General features: G+C 47.4%; 1 protein-coding gene across 3 annotated transcripts in view; it reads right to left on the bottom strand.

Annotated features, from left to right (window-relative positions):
* Positions 1-14694, bottom strand: part of LOC138480867 (probable global transcription activator SNF2L1) — a 1964402-nt gene that overhangs the window by 1364005 nt on the left and 585703 nt on the right. For all 3 annotated transcript variants that reach the window (XM_069612650.1, XM_069612651.1, XM_069612652.1), the window contains one exon: positions 7061-7161. In XM_069612650.1, coding sequence (XP_069468751.1) covers positions 7061-7161 — 101 coding nt within the window. The remainder of the gene's footprint in view (positions 1-7060; positions 7162-14694) is intronic.

Below are 14694 nucleotides of genomic sequence, written 5' to 3'. Positions count from 1 at the left end.
GAACTTGCTCTGATCAACCAGTCGTCCAGGTAGGGATATATGTGAATACCTCCTCTCCTGAGACTTGCTGCTACAACCGCCAACAGTTTGGTGAAAACCCTCGGGGCGGAGGTCAACCCGAGTGGCAGAACTCAAAACTGATAATGAGAATTGCCAATCGCGAACCTCAGGTACTTTCTGTGCTTTGGATGGATAGGCACATGAAAGTAAGCATCCTGAAGGTCCAATGATACCAACCAATCTTGGAGTTGGAGAGCCTGAAGGATCTGAGAAAGAGTCACCATCTTGAACTTGTCCTTCCTGAGGAACTTGTTCAAGTTTCTCAAGTCCAAGATGGGTCTCAGTCCTCCGTCCTTTTTTGGGATGAGAAAATATGGGGAGTACCAACCCCTGTTCCTCTCCGCTACAGGTACCAGTTCTATGGCACCTTTCTCTAGCAGGGTTAACATTTCCTGCAACATAAGCGGATCCGGAATTTTGGCGGAGTTGGCTCCCGGTGGATGATTCGGAGGCCTTTTTAGAAAGGGGAGACAGTAACCTTGGGCTACTGTTTCCAGTGCCCAAGCATCTGAGGTAATGCCCCGCCATTCCTTCATATGTTGAGAGATCCTGCCTCCCACTGGTGTTTTGTGTAACAAGGTCTCAGAGGGATTTGGAGGCAGCTGCAGGAGTGGCTGAGGGTACAGATGCTGCTCCTGAGGCTGATTTTGCACCTCTTCCTCGTGCTCCACGAGGGAAGATTCTTTTGCCCCTTTGAGAAGCCTGTCCTCTTCCTCTACCAAAAGCGGAGTAGTATCGAAAAGAACGACCCCTCCAGGAAGATGAGCCGGAATAGGGTTTTAGAGGCTGGCGCTAAGTGTTTTAGCTGCCGCTTTCGAGGTCAGAAGTTTTTCTAGGCTTTCATCAGCCTTTCTGCCAAAGAGCCTCGAGCCATCAAAGGACATGTTGAGGAGTCTAGCTTGCACGTCTGGTGCAAACCCCAACTTCCTCAACCATGCAAATCTGCGTAGCACAACGCTTGCAGCCATGGATCTGCTGTTACTATCAGCAGTATCCAGTCCAGACTGGAGACATTCCCCCATTGCCTCCTTCCCGTCTTTGATTATATTCAGGAAGCCTTCCCTTTCCTCGCCTTCCGGAATATGATCAGCCGCTGCCGAAATACAGTCCCACAGGGTATGGGTAAACCTGGCTAGGGTACAGGTGACATTTGCCAACTTAAGTGCCATACTGCCTGACGTGAAAACTTTACGTGCCCAGGCATCCATTTTTTTATCCTCTCTATCTGGAGGGATAGTTGGATAAGCAGTTTGTTTTGAAGTAGATGCTGCCTGAATGACTAAACTCTCTGGAGTCAGATGTTTATTCAAATATTCAGGATCCGTTCCAGCTGGTCTATATTTTCTTGGGAAAGTGCTATCTGCAGCAGCAATAGTCTCTGGTTTCTCCCAGTTTTTCTCCACAGCCCTTTGAAGGGCCTTGTGGAAAGGGAGAACAGGATCTTTCTGAGGTCCCTTGATGATTATATCCGTCATGTCATCTTGTTGAAAAATGGGTGAAGTATTACCCCAACCCATATATTCAACTACCCTGGTCATAAGACCCCTCTACCCAGCATCTGCATGCTCTGCAGGATCAGGTTTGGCGAACTCTAATTCTGGGCATGTGTCAACTCCACTGGCAGAATGTAGAGTATCACTCAGGTCCCTCATTCTAGATTTCTGGTCAATAAATTCCTCAGGAACTTGTCTTGTACCATAAGTAACTCCCAAAGGAGTAACCTCGTCTTCTTCTGAAGCAGACTCTTCATAAATTGCTGACATACATTTGAAAAAGTCTGTCTTGGGCAAAGGAGTGAATCTCCTTTCTTCCTCTTCCATCTGCTTCGAAGGAATTGGCAAATCCTTCGAAGTTGTCGAAGGTGTCTTCGAAGTCTTCGAAGAAGTCTTCGAAGATGACTTCGATAATGGCGTCGAGGATGTTTTTGGCTTTGGAGTCGAAATTATCGACGCCGAGGGCGTCAACGAAGTCGCCGAAGTCTTCGACGACTTGTGTTTCTTGTATGGCACTGGAGAAGTGCTCGACTCTCGAAGAGTCTTCGACGGTTTTACGTCTTTTTTTGGATTCCTCAACGCTACCGGTCTTTGCCATGGTAGCCTTGGACTTCCCTTTGTCGTCCAATGGAGCAACTTTAGGGGTATGGCTTTTTCGAGGGTCTTTCGAGGGGGTCGGGGCCGCGTTCTCGAAAACCTCCATCGTCTTTTTGCGGAATTCTTCCCACTTACTGGGAGAATCCGATTTAGTCGGACAACGAATTTCTTCGGTCGACTCTGAAGAAGAAGACGATGATGAGGGAGATCTAGGTCTCCTCTTCATTTTTTCGATGATGACCAAGAGTGTCTCGATCTACTCCTAGATCGAGATCTCTTTGAGTGCCTATAGCGATCCGATTCCTTAGAATCAGTCGCTTTCTTGTGTCTTTTTGACGAAACCTTTTTTGAGGCCTCCCTCCCCACCGACAGTTTACCTCTCCTCTCATGAAGAGCTTTCACGGTCATTGATTGGCAGGACCCGCAGTCGTCGGTTCGGTGACTGGAACCGAGACACCAGAGACAAATCCGGTGGGGATCGGTGATCGACATCTTAGACCCACAATCTGCACACTTCTTGAACCCAGTCCTGGGTGTCGAAGGCGTTGAAGATGACATTTTCTTCACAGAAAATAGAAGCGTGCCGTTCTCGATTGCGAAGCGATCGGAAAAACGGAACTGAAGCAACGGGCGCGGCTCAAGCTATTTATACCGTCGGTGACGTCGACAGAGTACGGAGTCCGTCGAGGGACAATCGACGCCACGACCTCGAGCACAGCGCCCCCTGCCGAGAAATTATTTTCCGAGATGAGGAATACGTGGCAGGACACAATCCATTCGAAACATGATTTGCGTTTTCTGCACCTGCAGCGTGACACCGTGTTCTGATCGGTCTCCAGTAGGCCTGCATCTTTCTTCTGCGCTCAGCTCCTGCAAGAACAAGAACACTTAGGAACAGCCTTACCTTGCGGCGCTTCTGCCCATCATTCATCGCTCCTTCTGTTCTGCGGGCATCTTCGGTGGTGTCATTCCCATCCCGGCACGCCGCTTCCTAAGGAAAAGGGAAAAGAACAGAAAAAAAGGCATTAGTAAGCATTCTGCATATCTTCGCTTATTTTAAAAGACTGTACGAGCTTCAAACGCTTACCTGAATCCCAGCCGCTCTTGGGGAACTCTGTCTCCAGAACTTCTCATCCATCTGCAAGATGGAAAAGACACTGCGGGTTAGCGTGGAAACATCAAGAGGCGCCGCATACCGCGCTTGGCCACCGCATTTGTTCTTCATAACCGGCATCCACGCTGAAAATGTTGCGGCACCTAAAAGACACAGAAAAAGAACTCAGTTCAATGCAAATACGAAAGGGGTGCATCGCGCATTGCGCTCTCACTCACCTTCAGCGCTACTCATATCAGCAGCAGGCCACCATCCCCGGACGCCGGCCATCATCTAAGGAAGGAAAGGAACTAAGTTAGAGAACTGTTCAAAAGACTCATTATACTTACCTGTCGGACTCTTGCCAGTGAAGTAACTAGGCAGCAACGAGCCTGCATCAATCAACGCGCCCCTGCGCTGAAAGCAGGACGGAGAGCACACTATCCAAGAAAACAAGGTGAGCTGTGGATCAAAGGGAAGGGTTGGAGCCCGGGGAGGAAGGGGTTCAGGCACACAGAGACAATAGGGAGTTAAACTCTACCACTCCTTTGTTTCAGGCCCAGTCTCCAGTCGAATAGCCTCCAGGGAAGGGTTTGAGGTCGTAAGAGGTCAGAACAGGCTGAGTGACGTCCCCGTGGATACCAGGTGAGTGTTACACCGTGGTACCCACGGGATGCGCTGTCCCTGGAAAGCTCACCTGTTGATTAGTTTTGGCAAGCACTCTGTCCTGCTGCTTCTGGCAGCGGTGCTTGTATGATCTGGACAGAGTTCCTTCACTGGTCCCTTGCACGTGGTAGTCCAGTCCTGCTGCGACTAAGCCACTTTACATCAGGTAAGTGTTCCTGTTTGCCTTTGTCTTTCCTCATCTGTTTTTGTTGTATTGTAAAGTTTGTTGTCTTGTATTGCTGTCCGTTCCACTTTTGATGTTTGCTCTTTTGCTTTCTTCCCTTGCAGGTGATGTTGCCGGCCCGGCAGAAGCTGCGGAGCTCGTTCCGGCAACCGGAGGGAATGAGGAACGAAGCTGCATCGGTACAGTAGCTGGTAAGTTGTTAACTAGGAGGCGCGCTGGGTTCAAATGCGGCGCAGCCCTAGGACGGGTGTTCTAGCCTTGTCTTTCTTCTTCTTCACAGGGTCCGAGTTCGTGGATGCGGAGTGCGGTGCTGCGGCATCGGGATCAAGATCACTGGATGTCAGGAGATGAGTCTGCAGATGAAGCACCGGTTTCCTGGAGGTGAGTAGGCAGGAGAATGCCTGGTTTCAAAGGTTAGTAAACTGGTCCAAACGCCAGTGAGCTTCACGTTGCAAGCCAGTGCGCAGTAACGCAAAACACCGGCCTTAAGGATGGAGACGCTTATATAGCTGAGCTTCCAAAGCCATGCCCACCAGGTTCAGACTGCCTGCCACACCCTGCCACACCCGATGAGTCAGCACATGAAGACCAGGCCTAGGGAGCCACACTTAATGAGTCAGTACATGAGGATGTTCTCTGGAATAAAGGCTTTCAGCTCCTGGAAAGTTCTTGTAAAATAAAAGCACCCCAGCACAGAAATAAAGTAAAAGCACTCCGGCACTGAAATAAAGTGTTCCTGCTCACATCTCTACATGAGCCTGGCGCCAAATGCGCCAGGACTGAGTCCAGCCAGGGCCCCTGTGTTTATGAGTCCCTAAGGGACATAAGTGAGTCAAGTAACCAATTGCCCCCATCACTAGATGGTCTGGTTTTTGTGTTCTGGGGCCTGTGGCCATGACAATTTGTTCAGCTTTAGTTCCCGGTCTTAGGATTCTTACTTTGCAAGGTTCGCAAAAGTAACTGTCTGAAAATGTCAAGGGCACTGCTCTCCTTGCAACCCTCTCTGGTCTCGCTGTCTTTCTCCTCATATTAAACTGCCATCTTGGAACCGCTGTTTCCTTGTGTGCTTTACCTCGCTCAATGTGTGATTTCGTTCTCCACTTTTTAACCGTGTGGGGAAGTGTGATGGAAGTCAGGTGTGTGTGTAATGATCAGTAATTGCCTGATGTTGCCTGACCATTGTATTGGGACATGTCAGGTACACAGGTCTGGTGTTAGTCCGTTTTTGCTCACGGTGAGCTGTCCATGAGAAAGTGTTTGTGTCGGGAAAAGGGTGCGGGGGTTGAGTTCCTATGTATCCTACCTGGTAGGATGGGGAAAAGGTGTTACAGGGAAGGGGATACCGCGTCTCACCTTCTGCTGTCTCACTTCCACTCCCCAAAGGCCCCTCCTCCAGGTGATCCTCCTGCACGGGCCACCCCCAGGAACTGGATCCAAAAGCGATGGCCGTGTCCTGGCCACCTGGATGACAGATCCCTGTGGACTAGCGGGTGAGACACCTTCAGTTTTCTCATAGGAGACACAAGCTCAATATGTTTGCAGTCCACTGCTCCCAACAGATTTGTCATTCCCGCAAGTGCATGGAAGCGGCCCTTGGTGGCTTGATCTGTGCCTTTGTGGCTGGAGGGTTAATATGCTGGGACAAATGGCGCAGGAGGGCATCTAAGACCTGCACCAGCACTCTTTAAAATGCAGGCTGCGAAACGCCATGCAGCTTGCTGACTGTGTGCTGTAATGTGCATGTGGCTAGAAAATGCAGCACTGACATCACCTTCAACAGGGGTAGTATGGCTGCCTGGATGCCTATGCTGCTCTGAATGGCGTTCTGGATGAACTCCACCAGCTCCAGAATGGTCTCCCTGTTCAGACGGTACAGGGTATGGATCTGACCGTCAGTCAGGGCCCACAGTGTTGCCCTCGTGCGGGGTACTGGTGCACGCTTCTGGGTCGCTACTTGCATGGCATTGTTCATCATCCTTCTCCTCCTCCTCCTCTTCCTCATCATCCTTCTCCACTGCCTGTCCTCTTGTTCCCACTGATGCAGCTCCTGTTCATACAGCTGCACTCCTGCATGCAGCACCTCTAGGTCCATTGCTCCTACTATGAGTGGCATCATGATTGTGTTGGCCAGTGTGTGTGGTTTGGGTGTGGTCCTTGTCAGCAGTCTCAGTGCTCATTGTGCTCAGCTGAGTACACCTATGGCTTGTCCTACACCATCTGGGCCTGGTTACCACCTGCTCCACGGTACCAGTGTTTCCGGCACGGTTTTCCCGGAAGTACCAGAATTTGTGTGTCTGTGTTTCCCAAAAGAAATGCTGTCGTGATGCTGCCTTATTACCGTTGTGCCTGTGTTTCCAGCACGTCTTATGGTGGGTCCTGTAGTTTCTGTTTACTGAGCCATCGGTGACAGTAGCACAGTGTATGGTGTTGCCGGCATCGTCGTTACTGGCATTGCTTCTCAAACTAGTCGTTCTGGAAAAAGTGCCGGTAATCGGAATTAGCGGCACTTTGTTTCCAGACCGCACTACTTGTAATGACCCCATCATAGCTGCAGGGGATAAGCAGTAATCCAATAATGACCACAGACTAAGCAAATCTCTGCAGCACAGTGTGAATTACCACCTATACCACCCAGCAAGATATGGATGCTTAATGCCAAATTGGTTGTTATCCTTGCAGAATGCCATCTGCCAAACTTATATGCCGAAAACAAAGGATTTAGGAATCTGATTGCAAGCAGTGGCAAATTCATAGCTCTGGTTAATCTGTTCCTCACTTGCACAACTCAGTAGTTAAAGCATTAGACACGTTGGAGTGTAGGAAAAGGTAGACATGGCCAAGGAAAGATTGAGATGCAGATTGTTCCATTGTTCTCAGAGACATCTAGCATGTACGGTAGATATGTATTAATTCACTGAAAAATATAATTCTGAATTATATATATTTCCTAACACACATGCTGCTTACCATTTCATCTGCCAGAATCCCATTTATGCCGTTTTCATACAAGGAGATCATCCAGTTCAACCCTCTAACCTGGTAATCTCTCAAGGATCCAGATTTTACATCTGTAAATGGAAAATATTATTTTCTTTTGGTTCAGAAAGTTTCACAATAACCTGCTTACATACATATTTAAAATATGAGAGCATAGGGACCGGCCAGCCGGTGTAGTTTGACAACTTCCCAACATGTAGTGCCATGTGCATGCCATACGTCTGCTTCTACCATTTCTCAAAAGAGGATCTACACTTGGAAACTGCCATTTTCAAAGTAATATAAATTATCTCAATCACACTTGGTTGTCTCCCAAAATATGCAACATTTTCCCTAGGGAACTATGTCTGGCCCCTTCGATCACATTATTCAGGAAATATATGGCAACAACCAAATTCAAGAACTTCCTCACTTGACCCTTGTTCTTACACGCAATCAAATTGCACATATTTATTCTTTTTTGTACCTCCTAACTTCGAAATAGGTAAACCATGACTCTTTACCAGAAATTACACAACATACAGAGACATTCTGCAAAGACCCTGTACTGCCAGCTCTATGCTTACATTTTACTGTGCCTTAAGACTCACAAATTTTACTAATCTCAACTCTAGAATCGAAGTATTCCCCTTAGGTCAAAAGAAGAGACCACATGTTAACATTCTCCATCTGAAGATGCCCTCAGCCACCTCTTAATTTTAATCTCTGGATTAATATTTGAAATATATCAAGAATGTTTGTCATCAAATTGTTATTTTTTTTAAAATCGTGAAGAACAAATTACTTACCCCATGTAATGTTCTTTCTACTGGATGTTCCTCCCACGTATTTCTCATCTTTGCTATATCCAATATCCTGCTTGCAGCTTCGGAAAATGTTTTGATAGCAGAGGGCGATGTGCGTCGTTGACTTGGGTCCCTCAACGTCTCCCATCCCGCTCTCGGCCGTGACGTTGACACTGGTTTACGTAGCACGCACCTCACCCATTGCCTCAGTTTATGTTTTTCCTTCCCTTTAAGCATAGCTGTCTTGAAGGTCAAAGGAACCCAGATGTTGAAAGAGAGGAAGGTGTAAATAACAGAAATTCTCCCTAAAATAGAGGGGTAGGTTGGGAGGGCGATGGGGAATATGTGGGAGAAACATCTGTGGGATGTTTTTACCCATGCATCCGAGCCCTACCTCAAAACTGTGCAGTACTGACATGGAAAACATCATGATGGCCAGAGTTTCCCAGAAAATGTACAGGGAAATGCATGAAGAATAGGCTGCCACTCATTTTTGCCGATGTTATGGGCACAGAAGGACACTGCCTAAAACCACCATTGGACTACCCACACAGTAGTCTGAAACCATTGGGAATGGCAATGCTGATTGCCAAAAGCAAACCCATAACTGTTGGGAATTCATTTTCTTAAATCCCAAAAAGGGGTGCAGTACCAGTACTCACCACTATCAGAAAGCCGGCGTTTTAAAACCACCAGATTTTACTTTTTTGTAGAAAACTGAATAAATGAACCCAAAGCAAGCCAAAGAAAGACTTACTGAGAGGTGGATCCAATGTAAAGTTATATTCTGAAGTGACTTGAAGGTTTATAACAAGACTGGCTGAGCTGTGGATTTCAGCAGTTTAAGTAAATTTGGACTGAAAGACACTAAAAATCTAAATGTTTAAATTGACTGAGTGACCTACTTTTGAGTGTCACATAGGTTTCAATTGTTTAAATGTCATAGTTTTAAACTTAGAATCAGCATTCTAGCTGCATATGTAAAAATGTTTAGTTTTATTTGAATGCAGAAAACTGGGGAACAGAAATGACATGTAGCTAAAAACTGGCTTAAAGAGATTCCAATTTTGCCTGGCAACTACTCCCCATCAGGAGTGAAACTTGAGTCACAGCTGTGTTCCCAGGCCTATCTGCCTTTTGCTGGCCACACTAAGGATATGCCATCTCTCTGATAATTGAATTAAGGGGAGCCCCCACAGAATACAGGAGCTCTGAACAAAGCCCTGTCCTGACTCAGGCAAATGTTTTATTGGCGGGAGTCGTAAATGGAGCTTCCTCCTGGAAGGAAAGGGGAGGGGCACTGCCTATGAGAGCAAGCTGGCTTGGCAGAACTGGAAAAACCAGAAATTCAACCTTGTGCTGGGGGGAAACCACACCCCTTTGGGGCCAGAACATAACTCTAAAAAGATGAATAACTCATAGTACGGACTTGTGAAAATTATTTAAATGACACCATAATTCTTGTGATTTTTCTGCCCACATTTTAAGACGTGTTAGGACCCGGTGGTATGTTCAGGGGGGTTTTAGCGGAAAAGAGGATATTACTCAAAATGTGTGCATGTGAAAAATTTGACACTTCACCAACTAATGTCCATACTCCTTGCGCACATGTGTGTAAATTTGGGTTAATGTCCGAAATTGCAAAATCAGTTAAAAAGTGCAAATATTGCCATTTCTGAATGCAAGCTCCCAGGAAGAGCAGATTTGGACAAGGGTATACCTCCTGGGATATGTGAGGGGTGCGTGTAATTTTAAACAAATGTGTACCTGTACAAATATGTTTTTTTTAATCAAATATAGATTATGTGCAATTTGACAGGGGAGTGTCCTCTCTGCAAGCCATAAAATGACATCGCTCTGACTCACAGTTCCTTCCCCAATCATGGGAGATGGGAGAATTGGGCCAATGGCAAGTGGAGAGGGGTAGGGTCTAGTGATGCTGCACACACACCCATTTTAAAAACAGATAAAAGCAGACAGACAGGACAGATAGGGACATTCAAATCCATCTGCTGCGGGACGCTCTGCCCGGAAAATCCATACTTTACCTCCATCAATCTCTAGAGAAAGCTGTGCAGAAAGATCCAGACTTCAAATCCATCAATCTCCAGAATCCAGAGAGAGAGCAGACCCAGACCAGACCGCTGTTAGCAGAACCAGAGAGAGCTGACCCAGATCACTGTGAAGTGCAGAGACCAGAGTCCAGTCTAAAACCTGACCAGATCCGTGGCGAGGCCCATTTAATTCAAGAATATAGTGTGAGTACCTAGTAGAACTGTGCAGAACCAATCTCTTAGTTAAAATAATATAATTCAATCTATTTTAATCTAAGCAGAACTGCCTCCTGTAACTTGTCATTTGTAAAGCTGTCACCTGTCATTTTCTAGTTGCAAGCTGCACTTGTCTTTTTGAACTTTAAAATTTCAAATCTGAAAAACGACCTTTACTAAATCGCTCATATCTCCGTGACCGTTTGTCTTAGAGACTTGCAGTAACTTTCATTTGGAAGCTGAGATCCTAGGCTGTCCTAGGACCCCAAAACGATCGTGAAAAAAGCACTCGCGAATTTTGCCGCAATTTGCAAATTTCTCAACGTGTGAAAACAGCAGTTTTCTTGCTTTCAGTTGCCAAAAATTCGTTTAACCTGCTAGTTACTCCTAGATCCTTGCTAAAGTGAGCCTGAACTCATCCCAAGTATATTTCACTCACCCTGAACTCCTAGAGGGAATTAAAAGCATTTTAGCATATTTTTCACTTCATTGCCAGCACATGTAAAAGCATTTTGGGCCTGTGTTTCCAACTTCTGTAGTCTAAGCTTGCTGGGGTGAACTGAATTACATTTGATTGCATTTCTGAGAACTGTGTGCCTTCCTTCCATTGTCTTGCATTGCATAAAGGGGGGAGGGGATTGCCAGAGAAAAGTGATTACATTGTTTTGTTGAAATCATATTGAGTATTTTCTGTATTGCATTTTCATTCAACATTACATCCATCTGAACTTATATAAAGCATTCTCTACCACCTTCTTCTTCTGTTCCTATTCACAAGTGTGCTAGTGCCAGATTCTCCGTTGTTAATCTTTATCATATCAGATTAAGTGTGATATCCAATTATTAATTTATTATCAAAGTGTGATATATCTATACATTGTTTAATTTTTTTCAAATAAATCTTTTAAATTTGCAAAACAAACCTACTTCTTGGCTCAGTGGGGTCAGGGGGATTCTAAGAGAGGGGTGTTATATAGGGGTAGTCATCCAGAACGCATGAACTGGACATAAAGATATATCAATAAGGGTTTCCATTCAGTATCCCAGACTAGGCATTGACTTAGCTGTAGTGTTGAATTGAATCCTCTTACAAATTGGGGGCTCATGCCGGACGTTTGGGTTAGATCTACCATTTGTGCAGATTAATACAGCGTGCCAGCTGACGAGATACACATATCCGGTCGGATCACCACGCTGTGTTACGCTGTAAAGCACTCCTCAAAGGAACGCTCTTAGGAAAAGGTCGGTTTTGCAAAAATAAAATACAAACTTCTGTAAGTCAGGACAGAGACCAATCTCTAGAATGACGACCTTAGTAGACATGAAAATAGCCAGAGAGCACTTCTTACATAAGTTATTTGTGAGAGGTGAGTGGACTCACCAGGACCAAACAGTCTGGTTGCAGGCCATCACGCAACAGGTCACGGAAACAGGGTCAGATCTATGGAGAGATCAGGGTCCCTTACATGTGGCCCTGAGTGAACTATATATATCCTCTAAGGCCAAGGATGAGCACAACAAGATTGCCAGGGTAGCGGCATATTTATATTTACATATGGGAGCCATGCAGGACAAATGTGCTGAAGGCCAAGATTTGGGGAGTAGGCAACTGCTGGCATTACAGAAGGCCCAATCTGATCTGGACTCTTCTGAGCAGAGGCTGCAGAGGAGCCAGGAGTCAGAAAATGATAGTAGGCAGTATATCACTAAAATAAAAGAGGACATGGATATACTGCAACAGGAAAAGGCTGACCAGGATACCAGATTTCTGGCCTTGCAGAAGGAGTACCAAGAAGGTTTGGACTCCATACTGCAGAGCCAGAAAAAGCTGGAGCAACAGTTAGATTTCAATAGGGTATGTGCTGAGCAGGTAGTCACCCTGCAAAGCCACCTAGATAGGGAGAAGGCAGAGAGCAATAAACTGATTCTGAAAGACCTGGATACCCAGGCAGAGTTTGATCAGGAGCGCCAGAAAGCTGGTGCCTTCCAACGGCAGAGGGACGACCTGGCAGCACAGATGCAGGCTCTCAGTCAGGAAAGAGACACTTTAGGCCAGGAAGTCTGCCACTTAAAAAAGGAAATTGAAGAAAATCACCTGGCCCTCCAGAGGCTGAGTGACCTCCAAAAAGAAAACCAGAACTTGGTAGAGCACACCAGAAGGGTGGAAGAGGCTCTGGCAAGAAAGGAGCAGGCCAGTAGGGATGGGACTCAGGAGGTAAACCTCCTGCAGCAAAGACTGGCCCAGTTCTCCAGGACCAACCAGGAAGCACAGAGGGAAAATGAGGCCCTCTGTCAACACAATGATAGGCTCCAACAACAGGTAGCGATGCAGGAGAGACTGATAGAGTCTAGTAAGGCCTTAACTGAGGAACTGAAGGCACAAATGCAGGCTCTTGCATTGCAACAGGGAGCAGGGGCGGATGGAGACCAGGTTCGCTGGGAAAGGGAAACTCCTGAGCATAACCTCAGGAGCCCTAGTACCAGAGGCCTTAATCTCTCTCAGTCCCTGGACTCTGCCACCCCCATGTCCCCTGGCGCACATGAGCACAGGGCCACAGGGATGGCAGATTACTAACCAGCCAGAAGCATGGGGCTCATAGGCCAGTACCACCCAGGAATGGAGGGGCGGGCATCCGGGTATGGGCACCCAAGCACAGTGCAATTTAGTGGGGAACCCCAGGAGAGTAGGCCCATTAAGGGCATCCTGAAAACCTCTGCCCAGTTAGGTCAGTGGGGGGGTACCCATCAAATCCTGGCAGCAAGGAGGGATCTGAAGACTCCTCTGAGCACCACAGGAAACAGGAGACCAGGTCCCCACATTCTGCCAGCCATTCCCAGGCTCGCAGAATCCGGGAAAACCTGGAAGATCTGACGGGAACCTCTGGGAGCAGTGCCTCTGAGTCAGAAGATGAATGGACCAGGGTTACCCGAACCAAAAGGGCCAGTAAGGCAAAAAGGGCCTTGCTTAAGGACCCCTTAAAGCAGATTAAGGCGATCAGGAGCGTCATCACGCCTTACCATAAGAACGCTAAGTATTCTGTTTGGGAGCACTTAGAGTTGTTTGAGCAAATGATGGAGACTTTCCATTTGAAGGACAGCCAAAGCTGTATTCAATATGTAAAGTGGACCTTCTCCCCGGAATACTCCAGTTTCTTTGCGGGGCTGGAGGACCAAAATCATTTAAGATGGTCCACCTATAAGGCGGCCATCTTGAAACATTTTTCTGTTCACAGAAATCCTCAAGAGGCTCGCAAGGCAGCCTACAATTTGCAATGTGGGGAGGATCAGGCCCCACAAGAATTTGTGCAAGAACTGAAACGTGCTTTTGCGCAGACTACCAGAAGGGTGCGCACAGACAGTAGAGAATTCATTAATACATTTTTTCATGCCTTGCCCAAATACATAATGACCCAGCTCGTGAGGGATTTTCACGAGAAAAGATCTTTAGACTGGGTCATTGAACAGGCTACCCGGATCTATGAGGTGCAGAAACCGGTAGATAGCAAAAATAATGCCCAGAAAAACCCCAAAGCCAACAGCACCCCTGCTGCTGCCAAGGTGGCAGAGGTAAAGGTCACCCCCGTTTTAGATTTGGAGATGGGGGGGCCTAAAAACCTACCTGCACCTAATAATGCTAGGCCCAGAAGGTCCTCGGGCCAGTCACAGACAGGGAGCCAGGGAGGCAGCCCCACAAATGGGGTCCCTCGCTCTCCTGGTTATGTAAGTCCCCGTTACAAGGGAAATCGACCCATCCTGGGTTATGTGTGTTCTCCTCCAGCCCAAGGGGGGGGATCCAGCCAAGCACCTAACCCAGGGAACTTCCCTCCTAACTTCCCTCAGGAGGGCAGAAATTCTCCAAATCCTGGGCAGAACTTTTTCCCCAGGTATCCACCCAACTTTCAGCCCCAAAACCATCCATCCTTCTTTCCCCAATTCCCTGAGCCCAGACCACTGAATCCGGGAGAGGGGAGGCCAAGGGTGGAGGGGTACCCAAATCTTCCCAACCCGGGGTACTACCAGAGAAGGGATAGCTACCCTTCCCGGGATCCGCACAGGGGAGAAAACAGGGCCCCATATCAGCCTGAACGGGTTTCCCAGTTAGAGCGCCAGGTTCAAAACATAGCGCGGGATCTGGGTCACATACTGAGGGCTCAGCAGAACCCTCAGATGGGCATGCCGGCGCAGAACGCACCCAACTCTGGACCTGGTGCCCCAGAACAATGACGGGGGCAGCACCCCGATAACTCACCGGTTCCCAGGGAGGAGGCACAAAGGGAAGGGGGGTGTAAAGCCTTGGAGGAATCTTCCTTCCTCACTTGTAAACAGCCCCTGGAAACCCAGGAACCGGAAACAAAATCTCCGACCCCTGAAAGTCTGCCTCCTAAGGAGCAGAGGGGGGGTAGGAGAAACAAAAGACCCAAACAGACTCAGTTTGAGGAGGAGGTACAGATCTTCCAATTTGAGGGAGAGGGATCCTCAGAGGATCCTGGGAAAAGGATCTTCTCCTTCAGAGAGGGGGGAACTCCTCCCAAAGAAAAATGGGTCCCTA

The sequence above is a fragment of the Ambystoma mexicanum genome, chromosome 5p (assembly GCF_040938575.1).
Source record: "Ambystoma mexicanum isolate Mex_15411 chromosome 5p, UKY_AmexF1_1, whole genome shotgun sequence".
Classification (NCBI taxonomy): Eukaryota; Metazoa; Chordata; class Amphibia; order Caudata; family Ambystomatidae; genus Ambystoma; species Ambystoma mexicanum.
This window is presented reverse-complemented; position numbering and strand designations above follow the sequence as displayed.